Source organism: Girardinichthys multiradiatus, chromosome 20, assembly GCF_021462225.1.
Source record: "Girardinichthys multiradiatus isolate DD_20200921_A chromosome 20, DD_fGirMul_XY1, whole genome shotgun sequence".
NCBI lineage: Eukaryota > Metazoa > Chordata > Actinopteri > Cyprinodontiformes > Goodeidae > Girardinichthys > Girardinichthys multiradiatus.
Window position 1 is genome coordinate 30,519,187 of NC_061812.1, and position 12,013 is coordinate 30,531,199.

Consider the following 12,013-nt stretch of genomic DNA (forward strand, 5'->3'; position numbering starts at 1 on the left):
CCTGGAATCATGACATGGACATTAAATTACACACAAGTAGACTCAGTTAACTTATTAGGTGACCTCTGAAGGCAGCTGAGCTGGTTGTGCTGAATTTTATTTACGAGTATGGAAACATGACCATATATTATTTTCCTCCACTTGATGATTATGCACTGTTTTGTGTCGGTCAAGTACGTAAAATTTCAATAACATAAGCTGTAATGCGTCAAAATGTTGAAAAGTTTAAAGGTGGAAATACTTTTGCAAGGCACTGTATGCTGATAGCAGGGAGCAGTTTTGCTTACTGCTCCATTGTTGTAAAGGTTTATGCAGGGCCGAGGACAGATGAAGGTAATCACATCCCTTTTAGATCTGTTGCTAGGGAGTGGCGAGCAGCAAAAGTCGTTCACATTAATCAGATCTTCATGGCTTCCGGGGAGATGTCCTCTAACTGTATCATCTCAAATTTGGCCGCTATGGTAATCCTACAGTCTTAAAAAGTCTGTCTTCATGGCTCCTAAAACCCTAATTAAAACCCTAATAGTAATTGTGGCAGTTCTGTGTGGCAGTGACCTATTAAAAGCTGCACGGCTGCATTGGCTGAGATAGAGATCATCCATTATCTGTAAAAAGTAAAAATGATGGCCTCCCAGAAGGGCTGTTGGGTTGTAGAGTCAGAGGTGAACAGAGACGGCTAAGCAGCCGTTGCTGCATGTATGGCCAAGAGACATGTTAATAGCTGAGTGTGATGAATGGCCTAGTTAGGCAATTACTGTAATGGAGTACTGCAGGGTTACACAAGTATGTGGAGTGGAGATTCATGTGGACTAAGTAAAAAGAGAGATTAAGAAAACTGTGGAGAACTGATTATATTTATAACTTGTGCTTCTTTATATTTAGATTAAAAAGTCTTAAATAAATGGATTATGTTCTTGTCATCTTTTCTTATTATTGAAACCCAAACTCCCTTTTGTACCAGGAAATTTAAAGAATAAGGTATCTGTAAAAATATGAAAATAAAAGGTAGAGCAACATGCAAATGAAAGCATATCATTGATTTTTTAAAAATTAAAATCCTGTTTTGGAAAAGCATGTCTGTTTCAACTTCTTCACTGCTCTGCTTCATTGATTCCATTAGTGTGGTGAGTCCACAGCTGCTTCCATTAAATATTTAGCTGCAGTGACGTCAGCTTTTATTCTTGCACTGCAGTGTGTCATCGGACATTGTGCGTTGGCGCTCTATAAGTTAATGCATGAAAGTGATTTATAACATATTCATAAATCCGTTTATAATCAAGACCAGAACACAGTAAGAAATATTTCATTGTACATTTAGCTCTAACTACCTTTTAAGTACACTAATTTACTGTTAAACCTTTCCTTGCTAAGTATGTTACTGCTAATTGTGCATTTAATTCCTTACAATATTATTATAAATAAATGGCTTATGATCTAAAATCCAAACTTTTCTATTAATTTAGTAGTTAAAAAAATAAAAGTAGCTGGGAAAGTCCAATAATTGAATGCTTTAAAGCACCACAAATTTACTAAAATGTATAATCCCTAATGTGTCTAAAACATTACCTCAATACATTCTTATACAACGTTTAGCAAAGACTTTGCATTTTTTTATACACAATGGAATAAAAAGTTTATTTACTCGTACTTGTACTCGTCGTCTTCCGCTTATCCGGGACCGGGTTGTGGGGTCAGCAGGCTCAGCAGAGACACCCAGACGTCCCTCTCTCCAAACACCTCCTCCAGTTCCTCCAGGGGGAGCCCATGGCGTTCCCAGGCCAGCCGAGAGACATAGTCCCTCCAGCGTGTCCTGGGCCGTCACCTGGACCTCCTCCCGGTGGGACGTGCCTGGAACACCTCCCGAGGAAGGCGTCCAGGAGGCATCCGGTATAGATGTCCAAGCCACCTCAACTGGCTCCTCTTGATGTGGAGGAGCAGCGCTCTACTCCGAGCCCCTCCTGGATGGCCGAGCTCCTCAACCTATCTCTAAGGGAGAGCCCAGCCACCCTACGGAGGAAGTTCATTTCAGCCGCTTGTATCCGGCAATAAGTTTATTTACTTATTCATTTAATTTACTTATTCAGTGCCAATATAATGTAATTTATTGTCACTAATTGCCAATTTATGTACCTAACATATCACTAAATTAATTCAGTTCCACTACCACAGATCCAACACAGCAATTAGTTTTCAACATAGCTAAATAGTTTAGTCAAATGGAAAATATATATATATATATTTTTTACATTAAATTGTTCAAAGGTGGGAAATTTCTATAGTTTATACCATGCTGTCATACTTCTGTATTTAACATACCGATATGCAGACAGCCCTCCATCTAATGGTGGCTGATAGATATTGCAACCTCTCAACAGAGATTGCGCTTGGTTAGAAATCCATCAGCAAAGAGCATAACCTTTTCTCTTAAGATGAGATTCTTAAAATAATGTCAGCAATGCCCCTGCAAAGGACATAATTAAAATGAACCACATCTTTGATGGTTATTCCTTTTTGGAAAGCCACTTTTAGTATTGCAGCACTGCTATCTACTACAGGAAGTCAGAAATGTTGCAGTTTCAAACTCACCTGTGCCTATGATAATAAGAAAAAAATACTCTTTTTTTGGCAACCAGTAGACAATTTTTTTCTAGCGTCAAAGTGTTTTCTTTGGTGTTACTGAGGATGTTGGGTAAATGAATATTATTTGCCAAAACTGATCACTCATGCAGGCTGATTTTGGCTGTTCTCAACAAAAAAAGTCAAACTCTTAAGTGCCTTGCGAAACTTTTTTGATTTTTTTTATGCTTCAAACAAAGACTTCTGTGTATTTTACTTGGATTTTAAATGTCAGACTAATGTGAAGTAGAATATAATCATAAAGTGGAAGAAAGCAGATATTAATACAAATCTAATATTTCGATTGTATCTGTATTAACATCAACTCCAGTCTGATGGGATACATATATATATACACTCATCGGCCACTTTATTAGGTACACCTTGCTAGTACCGGCTTGGACCCCCTGTTGCCTTCAGAACTGCCTTAATCCTTTGTGGCATAGATTCAACAAGGTACTGGAAACATTCCTCGGAGAGTTTGGTCCATATTGACATGATAGCATCACACAGATGCTGCAGACTTGTTGGCTGCACATCCATGATGCGAATCTCCTGTTCCACCACATCCCAAAGGTGCTCTATTGGATTGAGATCTGGTGACTGTGGAGGCCATTTGAGTACATTGAACTCATTGTCATGTTCAAGAGACCAGTCTGGGATGATTCGTGCTCTATGACATGGCTCTGACCTCTGGCATCAACAAGGCATTTGCGCCCACAGAACTGCCGCTCACTGGATATTTTCTCTTTTTCAGACCATTCTCTGTAAGCCCTAGAGATGGTAGTGAGTGAAAACCCCAGTATATCAGCAGTTTCTGAAATACTCAGACCAGCCCGTCTGGCACCAACAACCATGCCACGTTCAAAGTCACTTAAATCCCCTTTCTTCTCCATTCTGATTCTCGGTTTGAACTACAGCAGATCGTCTTGACCATGTCTACATGCCTAAATGCATCAAGTTGCTGCCATGTGATTGGCTGATTAGAAATTTGCGTTAACGAGCAGTTGGACAGGTGTACCAAATAAAGTAGCCAGTGAGTGTATATTTATTTATATATAGAGGTATAATTATATCTATATATTGATATATGTATATTTATATAATGCTGTAAACAAAGAATGCTTTCAAAAATGGAAGTCTTAATCATTTGTTTTCATCATTCAACAACATGCAGTAAATGAACAAAAGAGAAATCTAAATCAAATCAATATTTGCTGGTACCACCTCTTGATTGATTCTGTTTCTATTGATTTTGTTTGTTTTTTTTTGCTCCTCACTAGTCAATTTAACATCTAAACCAAGTTGGTGTGATCTTGAGTGAAAAGCTATTTATCATTTTACAAATTGAACTAGTTCTTTGCAGTTCTTTGTGGTTGTTCTTACTAAATCTCGCAGTTTTAATTGCAAGGTAAAAATTTACACCAGACATTGCCAGTATATTCATTAGAAAACCTGTTTTTAAAGGCTTTGGACTTTTTACCTTTGGATCACAGTTTCTAACTTATCAGACTGGAAATCATGTCCATTTTCGAAACGCCTTTGACAGGTGATTTGTTTAAGCCATCATTTTATACAGAACCTCGAATAAAAAAACATTGAAGAAACATTTAATGGTGATAAAGTTGACTTTTTATTCGTTTTAGGGCTGCACAGATAATACTTAATGTAATAAACTTTGTTTTTATTACACTGTTAAGAAGTAAAATGAATACAAATTTATTTGATATTAGGTTAAAATAAGTAGGCCACATATTAGACTTCTTGTATTAACTACCAGTGACATTTATTAAGATATTCCAGGACAAAATAAATAACTTTCCATATTACAGAAAAGACTCCTGATTTTTACATGTTACTCATGAGGATGGTTCCCAAAAACCTTAAGTGTTTCTGGTTTTTGAAGATGATGATCATGGACTGACTGGTTTTACATATATAAGGCGTCTTTGTAAGAAGGGAACGTACATGTTGGGTACATAAACTGGTGACGGTTTTTAGACAATTCTTCCTTGGAGCAGTGGACGGCTTTCTCCCGGTGACTGTCGACTCAGCAGGTTCCACAGCAGCAATGGCATGGACGTCACAAAGCTGCCTCCGTTATCGGCACCATGGTCCTCTCTCAGCGGCTGGTACTGCTTGAACCGTCTTGTTGAGAAACGTAATGCAGGCAAAGAGAGTTTATTTGTGAAAAAAATAAAACAGGAATATTTCTTCCTGTATTATGTGACATAAATAAAGGACCTCTTGGTGTGAGTGAACAGAGTCCCAAATGGGATCAGTTTTTAGTAAGAGAAGGTTTGGTGTTACTATTCAAGTCTTTTCTGGACATTACTGAGTGTAAGTTATTTGTTTTACTAGCAAGGTACATTCTGCAGAATATTTACGCAGTTAAACAGCAGTGCAGATATTTGCAAATGTAGACTCCACATATGTGAGCAGAGGGCTGCAAATGGCCCGTGGACCACCCTTTGGACACCCCTTCTCTAAGGAATATCCATTGCTATGGGATGGATAAGGGGGTAAAAATTCAACATTCATTTTAAATGTTCTAAATTCGGCTGACAATAAGTTCATTTTGTATTTGAATATTTTTAAGGAGCAGTTTTCTTCTGTACGTCAAAACTTGGACAGGGATAGAAATACTGATGACTATTGATCAAGACAGAAAGGATATAATTACGTTTCTCATTATTTCTGAAACCTAAAGTTATTCCCAATCTACTCGTGGCAGTTCTTATGATTCTTTGCAGAAGCAGATGGTTACTGCAACAAGTTACTGCAGCCCTCAGGATTTTTCCCTGAGGGCTGAAAACAGGAATTGATGACTTAAACGTCTTTACAATTAAAGTTAACAAAAAGTATGGGCTCTGTTTTTCTAAACTGAAATCACTGAATTCAAATGTAAAAATCAAATAAACAAACTTACTCTTACATGAAACTTTTATTTTTGAAGTGAACCTAACTATCAATCAAATTACTGCTTTGTAGACCACTGTCTCCTGCAACTTTTCTGGTAAAGGACAGAGTGCTAGCTCCCTACCAGGGCTTTTGTAGAGTAAATTTTTACTCTGGTGAATTGTTTTTAATTCTGTCAAATGGAGTGGAAACACAGGGGGGTAATAATGCCTGTAGAAAACTACAATGGTTCCAGGGAAGGGCCCTTTACAATGCTGTTCACTGTGACAGAGGGACTGTATTGGCCGCTGCAGCTTGTCTGTGTCATGTGACCTGTTCCACACATGTTCAAAGCAGAGGTAGCAGCAGTAAAAGCAGAGGAAAATGAATAGAATCCACACTGAAATTTGTCACAAGATTCTGATTAAATGTTTTCTGTTTTTTTATTTCTGTTTTTTACTGAACTTTAATGCTAATGCTAAACTTCAAAGTCATTCAAGTCGGGCTGGGAATCTTTATCAAGTCTTAAAAGATAAGGGGTGGCATCCTAAATAAAAAAAATCACAATAAGGACATCCCGAAAAATAATTGAAAGGGAAAAAATAACACTTTCTATAAAGAAATCTTGGTGTCAAATACATTTTGGATCTTAGGCACTCACCTGTACATCAAACCAATACAACAAACAACACAGGCGAGAACCATAACTCCCAGCACAGTGGCAGCTGTTCCAGCTGGGGAACCACCAGACGCTGAAACAAATTAAATCATATTTAACAAATGAAATAGAATAACCTTCACAAGTAATATTTGTAGCTGCTGATATTTTTCCCCATGCTCACCTACTGCTACATTGACTCTAGCACTTGCCACAGCCAGGCTGACATCGTTGGTCAAGGAGACATTGAGGCAGAACATGCCTGTGTCATTGAAGAACTGGCGCAGGATCATCTGACAGTCTGGAGAGGGCAAGGCTGCGCTGCAGATGGTCTGAACCGGTGTTATACAGTCGGCATCAGAAATGACTGTGCACACTTCGCTCGGCAGGCTATAAAAAAACAGTGTGATGGAAAAAAAAGCTGGTACAAGAAGAAAAACTATAACCTAATATCAATATTGCTGGTCATGCTGTTTGTGTCCTGCAGAAGTATCCATACCTCTCGAATGTTTTCACATTTTGTCACATAACAATGAACTTTGGGGTATTTTAATGGGATTTTTTGTTACCTTTAAAAAGTAGTTAATAGTTGTGAGATAGAAGAAAAATTATACATTTTTAAAAAACTGAAAAGTGTTTCTTGCATTTGTATTCAGCCCTCCTGGGTCACTACTTTGCCAGCTCTTGTCACTGATTAATAAAAGTATTCCCTCAGCATGATGCCGCCGCCACCATGTTTCACTGTGGGCCAGAAAGTTACATTTGTATCTCATTGGACCAGAGCCCACTCATTCCGATGTTTGTTGTGTCTCCTACATAGCTTGTGGCAAACTTTCAGTGGCCTTTTTCAATGATGGCTTTCTTGTTTGTTTACTGACGTTCTCTAACAAAACTGTAGTTATACTGACATTAAATTACAAATTATTGACAGGGTAGCAGACTAGATTGCAGAATGAATATGCCCGGCACATTCTCCAGACATTCACTTGTAATAAATCTTGAAAACCATGTGATTTTATGACCACTTTACGCTTACTTTTTGCTTGTTTATTGTGGTTGTAAAATTACAACATGTGAAAGGTTCATTCAGGATGAATACTTTCGCAATTGGACCATCATAATAATTACTTGACGAGAATTTACACATTAAAAATCCTGTAACAAGTTTTAAATGTCATGTTTATAGCATTTTCCGTTGGCATGTTTTTCAAGTTGTAAAAGTCTGTTTAAAACAGAAACGTGCATGATAACCTGCTTTATTATTGATTAAACATAGCAAATTACTGAAAAATTGTTTGCACGAACCTTCCCTGACAGGAAATGGTGACATCCACTGCATTCTGATCCAACTCGGTTGCCATTGATACAACATTGGACATCTGAACAATCTCTACACTCTCAATTCCCTCTGCAGGGTTAAAGGAGAAAAAGAAATATTAACGTTTATAGCTAGTAGCACAGCAGTGTCATGTAAAATGTGGTGTAGACTGCATGGAATGGCTCAATAACACTCACGAACAACATCTACTGATGTAGCGAGGGAGCCATAGCGGTTGATTGTGCAGTCGGCTGTCAGCTCTGGGGCCTGTCTTTTGGCTATCACGAGTGCAACCTGTGCTGCTTCTGCCTCTTCTTCACCTTGAACTTCACCCTCGTCTGGAACAGCTTCTGCCTCAGTTGCTTCTTCCCCCAGTGAAAGATAAAGTAAATTATTATAGTACTGCTATAAGGGATCGAAAGGCAGTTTTTTAATCTGTGTTGTAATTGTATGAATTTATAGAAAATCATCACCTGCAGCAGCTGCAGTTGCTGCAGATGTGTTTTCAGTTTCCAGCACTTCAGCCTCAGGGTCAACTGCTGCTTCTTCGGCTGCTGTAGCTTCAGTGGCAGCAGCAGCAACAACATTATCAGCAGCAGCAGGGATTTCAGTATCGTCTTGAACGACCACAGGGGCAACAGAAGCAGTTTCAGCAGCCTCATTGGCTTCCTCCTGTACAGATGGATCCACCACCACAGGTGCAACAGTGGGAGCATCAGCAACCCCATCTGCTACTTCTTCTCCTTCTGCAGCAGGGGCAGCTGAAGCAGCAGCATCAATGATAGGGGCAGTCTCCACAGCTGTGCCATCTTCCGCAGCTGCTTCCACTTCTACTGGTTCCTCAGCTGCAGGGGGAACAGTGGCCACCTCTCCTGCTGCAACCTCTGTCTCCACTTCAGCAACATCTCCTTCTGCAGCTGTGTCAGCAAGATCCTGCTCTGCTGAAACAACAGCTGCATCTACTCCTGCTGGAGCCACCGAGGCAGCTTCCACATCAGTATCAGCAGCTGGTTCTTCATTGTTGGAGGTAGCGAGAGGAGTGGCGTCTGATGCAAGAACATCCAAAGTTGTTGCACCCTCACCTTCGGCTGGAGAAGGGAGTGCTGCTGCAGGGGTGGAGGCCACAACAACTACAGCTGGAGCAACAGAGGCATCGATTGGTGAGGCTGGAAAGAGAAGTGCAAACCCACTGATCTTTCAAGCATACAGATGTTTCCTCACTCTTAAAAGACTAAATGATCACTTTCAGGTCTTACCAGCTGTGGGGCTTCCACAGGAGCTGGGAATGCTTGCCATCAGGATCACCTGAGGTTTGAAGGCTCCTACTGAGAGGTATGTGTGTGTGACGGTGCGTTCTCTGGAGATGAGCGTCCCACTGTTGTCCCCAAAGTCCCAGTTGAAGCTGATGTCAGCACTGTTCAGGTACTGGCTGGGATCATGGATTGCCACAGAGAAGGCAATGGCTTGGTTCTGGATGAAGTTCTGGTCATTTTGATTGACATCATTGACTTGAGAAAGGGATAGACTGAATGGAACCTGGTCTAATGACAAAATTAAGCATGTAGAGCCGTTGTTATAAGACTGGCTGGTTGTATTTATTATTTGTAAAACAACTTTCCACACTCTAGATCTTAGAAATCATTCTGAAGGACACCTGTGATGGTGAAGACTGAAGACGCGTAGCCAAGGGGGATGAACCTGTCTCTTCCACGACAGTGATAGATCACCAGCTCCATGTTGTAGGAACCCAGAGGGACGCTGTCTGTTCCAATGGTGAGGGAGGAGGATGGCCCATCTGCCACCTGCCAGTAACGCCCTAAAATACAAAAATAAAATGAGGATGATCTTAGCAACCTGGAGAACTATTGTTCAAGATCAGTTTTTGCCAGTAAGAACGCTTTTAGTCTTCTCCTGTAACAAGGTTGGAGCATGCAGAGAGAGGGGTCTGTTTTTCTTTACACAGTTACTCTAGGTCCTCTAGAGTCCTCAGTACTCTCTAATCCTCTCTTCTCATCAACTCAGACTTCATGATTTTTCAAAGAGTTCAAGATATAATCTGATAAGGTAAAGAAGGTCTCTAGAAGAGAAACAAGCACAAAGCACCACACAACCTCCACCTTACTTAATAATGGGCAAGAGGTGTTTCCATAAATGCACTCTTTACTTTATTCTTAAGCCGTGTGGAGTAAGTGTTGCCTACAAACTCAACCTTACTTTCATCTTGCCAGAGCACACAGTCAGATTTAAGGTCTCAGCAGTTTTTAGAAAACTGTGCATGTTAACTTGTGTTGGTTGGAAAGAAAAGGGTTTTTTTCTGGTGTGACTTCCAAACAACTACCATCCATCCAGCCTGGTACCTAAAAGAAATTAACCTCTGTGTCATATTTATATCCTCAGGAAAACAGAAAGTTGTGGATTACTTATTATGAGATCTTGAATAAAAAACGAAAAGTATACATTTATTTTTTACACTCTGATTTTTAGTTGGATTATGGTATTGCGGTAGGATATATATTAATTTTAAGATTTTCTATACATTTTCACCATATAATATAGATTATTCATATTGATTATTTCTCAGGATGACTCGTAAATCTTGACAAGCATCTTGTGACAAGATACATTACAGTAAATCTTTTCTTATTCTCGGTGGAGATAAAAGGTTTTAAAGTAGAAGGAAGGGAAGAGAACAATTTAATTTTAAAGATATAAAGTTTCAATCTAGAAGATTCATTACAATGCAAAGGATTCAAAAGCAAAGCACAATACATTACTAAATCAGATCACACAATAAATATCAGCCTGTGTTTCCAACAGACTCATGGTAATTTACCCCATGTCTTCCACACGAACACATAGTGGGGTTTCCTGTTCTGACTCCTGTTGAAAGGCGTGCCGTCAGGGAAAACTCCGGTCCACTCACTGCCTCTGTCTGGATACACAGCCTGACCCTCCTGATACTCACTCCCTAAGCAGCAACAGCAGTCATATTTATCACAATGCCAGACATAATAAATTCTACACATTGAAGAGAAATGAAATTTTGATCCCATTAACCGAATCCCAACTATTTTTATGCATTTTCCTTCTTACCATTGACGGTGCAGTTGCGTGCCCACACCACCTGTCCATCAGGCAGCGCTGTCTGGTTTGGTGGGAAATTAAGGTTGATGGTGAAGGTTGCTTTTGCTCCTGTCAGAGTGGGTGCATCATTCTTAAGGTCAAAGGTCACTTCACCACCTGTAAAAGATAAATATATTAGAAACAATTTGACAACAACTGTCCAAGTTGTACCCAACATCCGGTCTCTAACTACAGGGATATCTCCCTGTGATTGTAAACAGGATGGATGGATGGATGGATGGATGAATGGATGGATGGATGGATGGATGGATGGATGGATGGATGGATGGATGGATGGATGGATGGATGGATGGATGGATGGATGGATGGATGGATGGGCCTCACCAGACCAACAGTTTTTGAACTTTGGGTCTCCATCTTGCCACACCGGGTACATCTGAGAATCCCATGATCGGTAACGTGTGAACTGACTCCTTTGCCCTGCAAAAATACCACAAATTCATAAAAAAAAGCATCAAGAACGATGGTCTAAGGAAGGTAAATCTGCAGGGAGAGCAGGGAACATTAATATAGCTAGTTTTACATTTGTCTGAGACGTTTTTATACTGCAGACATTAATCATGGATTAAACAAGAGGTTGTGTGATATAGAAATAAAAGGAACAAGATGTTTAGTTGCTGATGGTGATGAAGGGTGTAAAGGTTCTTGGCAGCGGGAGTCATACGACCCACAATCCCCCTCAATCCCTTTCATGTGACTTTCAGCTGAGCAGGAGCAGCATCAGTAATCCCAGTGTGAGGTATGAAAGGCTCCCAGACACCCATTTATCCAACCCTGTTCTTAACTAACGGTTTTCAGATAATTAATGCTCTTCCGAATGACTAATCACTTTTACATTGTTTTTAATTAATGTGAAGTCCATTTCTGAGCTCATCACATTTTCATGAATTACAGGACACAGTTTGCAAATTATTCATAAATCCAGATTGAAACTATCTGAATGAAAGAAAACATTTAATAGCATAAAATTGGCATGTAAATGTTTGTATATCTTCCCACTCCTAAACAAAGTGCACATTGTATTAGCATGAAACAAGTATGAAATAAGAGGTCAGCCTGTCTGCTGTTCAATTAGTGGTCTAAACCATGGAAAACTAACAGTGAATAAAACAAAATGATGTGTTGATAGAAACTCTGAGCAAATAAAAAAGTAGATATTTCAAACATTTCTATGAAGATCAAACAGAAATATTTGCATATGTTTTGTTGTCTTTAATTTTTTATATACTTACTAGTTGCCATGGCCGACGTAAAACCCAAAAGAAGTAGGATCATAGTCCTCATCCTTGCTTTGGTAGTTTTTGGTCTTCTCTCTGAGCCCAGATTCTCAACCCTTTGTTCTGAATCCCAGCACAACTCCCAAACAGGATCCAGTAACA

The 12,013-nt window shown here is 39.6% G+C and overlaps 1 protein-coding gene across 2 annotated transcripts; it reads right to left on the reverse strand.

Moving 5' to 3' along the window:
- Positions 1–4,225: 4,225 nt before the first annotated feature.
- On the reverse strand, positions 4,226–12,013 carry LOC124856260 (melanocyte protein PMEL-like). Of its 2 annotated transcripts, none has more exons than XM_047346558.1 (12): positions 11,867–12,013; positions 10,959–11,054; positions 10,584–10,730; positions 10,324–10,458; positions 9,145–9,306; positions 8,747–9,031; positions 7,964–8,656; positions 7,688–7,852; positions 7,478–7,580; positions 6,357–6,562; positions 6,176–6,266; positions 4,226–4,764 (listed from the first exon to the last, which is right to left on the reverse strand). In XM_047346558.1, exons 1-12 carry the CDS (start codon positions 11,916–11,918, stop codon positions 4,614–4,616), a joined length of 2,286 nt encoding a protein of 761 aa, XP_047202514.1. In that variant the 5' UTR covers positions 11,919–12,013; the 3' UTR covers positions 4,226–4,613. The 2 variants fall into 2 exon arrangements, with proteins under 2 accessions (XP_047202514.1, XP_047202513.1); XM_047346557.1 differs by having other exon boundaries at positions 7,688–7,855.